At 55.4% G+C, this 3,389-nt stretch overlaps 1 protein-coding gene across 1 annotated transcript; it reads left to right on the top strand.

The window, feature by feature from the left end:
* The first annotated feature begins 2,139 nt into the window (after nt 1-2,139).
* Nucleotides 2,140-2,748, top strand: LOC109776505 (uncharacterized). The gene has a single exon (XM_020335149.2). It carries the CDS (start codon nt 2,140-2,142, stop codon nt 2,746-2,748), a length of 609 nt encoding a protein of 202 aa, XP_020190738.2.
* The last annotated feature ends 641 nt before the right edge of the window (nt 2,749-3,389 follow it).

The raw sequence follows: 3,389 nt of genomic DNA, 5'->3' as shown, positions 1-3,389 counted from the left end.
TTCATGTATGCACATTGACATTCCACGGTTGTAGTTTTAGTCCTTGTGTCTGGGCTTCTAAAAAGGAGCCGTTGCTTGGGGGAACTAAATCTTGATGTGATTAGTGTTTCAGATTTCAGAAGGCTAACCTTTCTGCTGACATTGTTTCAAAATTCAAAATAGCAATAGTTTGCACTGCTGCTTTTTTCGATGCTGTCCTTGTTGCATGAAAGCTTCGGAAGTATTGGCTGGTCGTGCCTCTTGTAGATTGCTGTGTAGGCGTGGGAAAGTTGCAACAAGAAAGGAATATATGGTGCGATTTTTCATGGTTGGAGCCGTTCGGGTCTCTAGAGTCTAGACCTGGCAGAGTCGATTTTCCCCTTGAGATCTTGTCCCTCGGCGCATAGTGTCTCGACAAGTTTCTCACGAGGGTTTGAGTGCGACATCGTTGTTGGTGTATGGTGAGGTTCCAATTGTTGTGCGCCGTGGTTGGTGAAGCAAAGTTGGAAGCGACGGTGACTTGTAAAAGGCGACCGGAATTTCTACATGGAAACAGTAGGCTCCGTGCAAATGCAGCAGCGCATCAACTGCGACTGGTTGCGGCGCCTCAGCAGCAGCTGCAGCTCAACGCTACTTTCTTTGTTGAAAGGTAGAAAACTGCTGCTGTTTTCTACGTGCAAGTTTGAGACGTGAGGTTAACTGAAATGAACTGGAACCTAGCCCACCTCAGAATTCTCCAATTTTTAGGGGCGTTTTGGCCGTTTCCTAGCAAAAAAGATCCTGCGAAATTCGTACTACGATTGGAATTTCGCATTCAACGTGATGGTCAGGCAGTTGGTGCCTAGAGTGGGTCGACGTGACGCGCGCGGCATGGACACTGACGCAACAGGGCAGAGAAGCTGCTCGTTCGTTACAAATGGTCGGATGTCATCGCTAGAGAGCATCATTTTCTCGCGTGGAATCTGATCGCGGGAGGACGCGTTTCTTACAGTACTCCCTCCGTTCAGAAATACTTGTCGAAGAAATGGATGCAAACTAAAATACATTTAGATTCATCCATTCCTTGGATAAGTATTTCCGGACGGAAGGAGTACCTCGCGGAAGAGTGGGGGGAATTCAGTCGCCAAACGCAGTGCGAGAGGAATAAATGCCCTCGTGCCCCACTTTCGTCGGATCGGAAACGTGTCGCTCCCGTGGCATCGGCCTGGGAGGGAGCGTGAGGCCACGATCCCGGTTAGTTTCGGGCGAGACCCGTCTAGGTGCTCTGTATCGCCATCAAGGGCGAAGCTGGGTGGTCAAGCTGGTCCGTCCAACGGGCATTTTCGGCGGCAGGTGGCGCGCGCGTTGGTGCGCGTGGCGGCATGTGGAGGCCGGGCCGGGACCGCCGTCTGCCCTCGACTTCTGCCTCTCCTTGTGCAGATTTGCGCCACATGGACGTCCGTCCGTCCGGCGGTCCAGTCCGGGGTTGTTCACGCATCGGGCAGGACCGGTGGGTGTCTGTTTCTCTTCGCACGCTATACCCAGCGAAGCTAAGAGCATCTCCAATAAATTCAAATGTAAAAATAATTAATTTTTGGACCGTCTGGATAAAAAACGCTGCTCCAACAGACGATTCATATGTAAAACAAATTGGACCGCGGCTTTTTCATGATGTAAATGCAACACCTCGCGATGCAAATATACATCACGAGATGCATCTGGTCCAAAACCAGCCGCCGCCCGCGAACGTCCAACCGCCACTTCATTTCCTTTCCGTGCCCGCCCGCCCCCAACCTCCCGCCCGTCCGCCGCCGCCCCGCCACCGCCCCGCCGCCCGCCGCCCGCATCAGATCCGGCGCCGCCCCGCCCCTCTCCGCTGTTTCCACGCCGCCCCGCCGCCCGCATCAGATCCGGCGCCGCCCCGCCCCTCTCCGCTGTTTCCACGCCGCCCCGCCCCCCGCCCGCCGCGGATCCGGCCCCGCCGCCCGCCGCTGTTTCCACGCCGCGTCGCCGCCCGCCGTAGCTCTGTCCGCCACCGCCCCGCACGCCGTCGCAGCCCCGCAGATCCGCCCCGCCCGCGACCGTCCGCCACCGCCCCGCACGCCACCGCCGCCCCGCAGCACCGCCCCGCCCGGCTCCGTCCGCCACCGCCCCGGCCGCACGCCTCTCCACCGCTCTCCGATGGCGCCGAAGAAGACGCCGAAGGGCAAGTCGGGCTTCTTCGGCGTGAGGCAGAAGCCCTCCGGTAACTGGGGTGTGGAGTTCTCCGACACCGAAAGGCGTTGGTGGATCGGCACGTACCCCTCCGCCCACGAGGCCGCGCGTGCCTACGACGTGGCGGTGTGGCGTGCCGAGAGGCCTTGGTCGCACCTCAACTTCCCAGAGATCGAGAGTCGGGCGGAAGCGGAGATGCTTGTGCCGCAGGGCATCAACATGAAGGAGATCACGACGAAGAAGAAGAAGACGAAGAAGCCGTCGGTTGTCGTCAGTGCTGGCGAGACTGACGAGGAGGCGATGGCGAGGTTTGCTCGGGAGCATCCGGAGTACGTCCAGGCCGAGCTGGAGTACTACTGGAAGCGTGAGGCGGAGCAGAAGAAGAAGAGGCCGAAGAAGGAGGACGAGGCCGGTCCTTCGATGGTGATCCCCATCGAGTCCTCTTCCGAGGAGGACTGGGCAGACTTCTCGTCGTCGTCGTCGTCGTCGTCGTCGGAGGAGGAGGAGGAGGAGGGGTGCGACGACCCGACGAAGGAGGAGTTCTGGGAGCAGTTCCGTAGCTCCGATGAGGAGTAGTTTATCTAGTAGTTTGAATAAGTAGTAGTTGAAGTTGATGTATGAAACTATGTTGAATTTGATGTTTGAACTATGTTGAATGGACTAGTAGTATGTCGTTTTACATCTTCATTTTGGACCATCTATTGGAGTTGCTCTTTTGGACCATCAATTTGGACCATCTGTTGGAGTTGAGATTTTCTCGGAGCTCTAAAACGCATTTTTTGACGGTCCAAATTTTACATCTCTGATTTTGGACCGCCAAATTTTGGACCATCTATTGGAGATGCTCTAATAGATGGTTTTGGACCTCACTCACGTACATGATTACAAGCACATGCACTCATCTGACACGTGCACTTACAACCAACAGTCTTAGCATCTTTGAGATATTGAGCCGGCATAAGAGCATCTAAAGTCACATATGGCAAATCCGGCCCCTCAAACGCCCGGGCAGTGACCGGACATGCCTCAAATTTTCACTACAGCCGGACATTTCATACTAGATTCTCAAATACATACAAAGATATGTAAACTAAAATAAACCTACGCACTACATCGATCACCTAGCTACACGTCGTTGGAGATGTCGACGATCTTTGTGCCCGGCTCCGGCAGCATGGGCGGCAACTGCAGCTCCGGTTGCTCCGCTTCGGCCTCCT

Source organism: Aegilops tauschii, chromosome 3, assembly GCF_002575655.3.
Source record: "Aegilops tauschii subsp. strangulata cultivar AL8/78 chromosome 3, Aet v6.0, whole genome shotgun sequence".
Lineage (NCBI taxonomy): Eukaryota > Viridiplantae > Streptophyta > Magnoliopsida > Poales > Poaceae > Aegilops > Aegilops tauschii.
The sequence above is the reverse complement of the archived record's forward strand: the minus strand, read 5'-3'. Positions and strand labels throughout refer to the sequence as shown.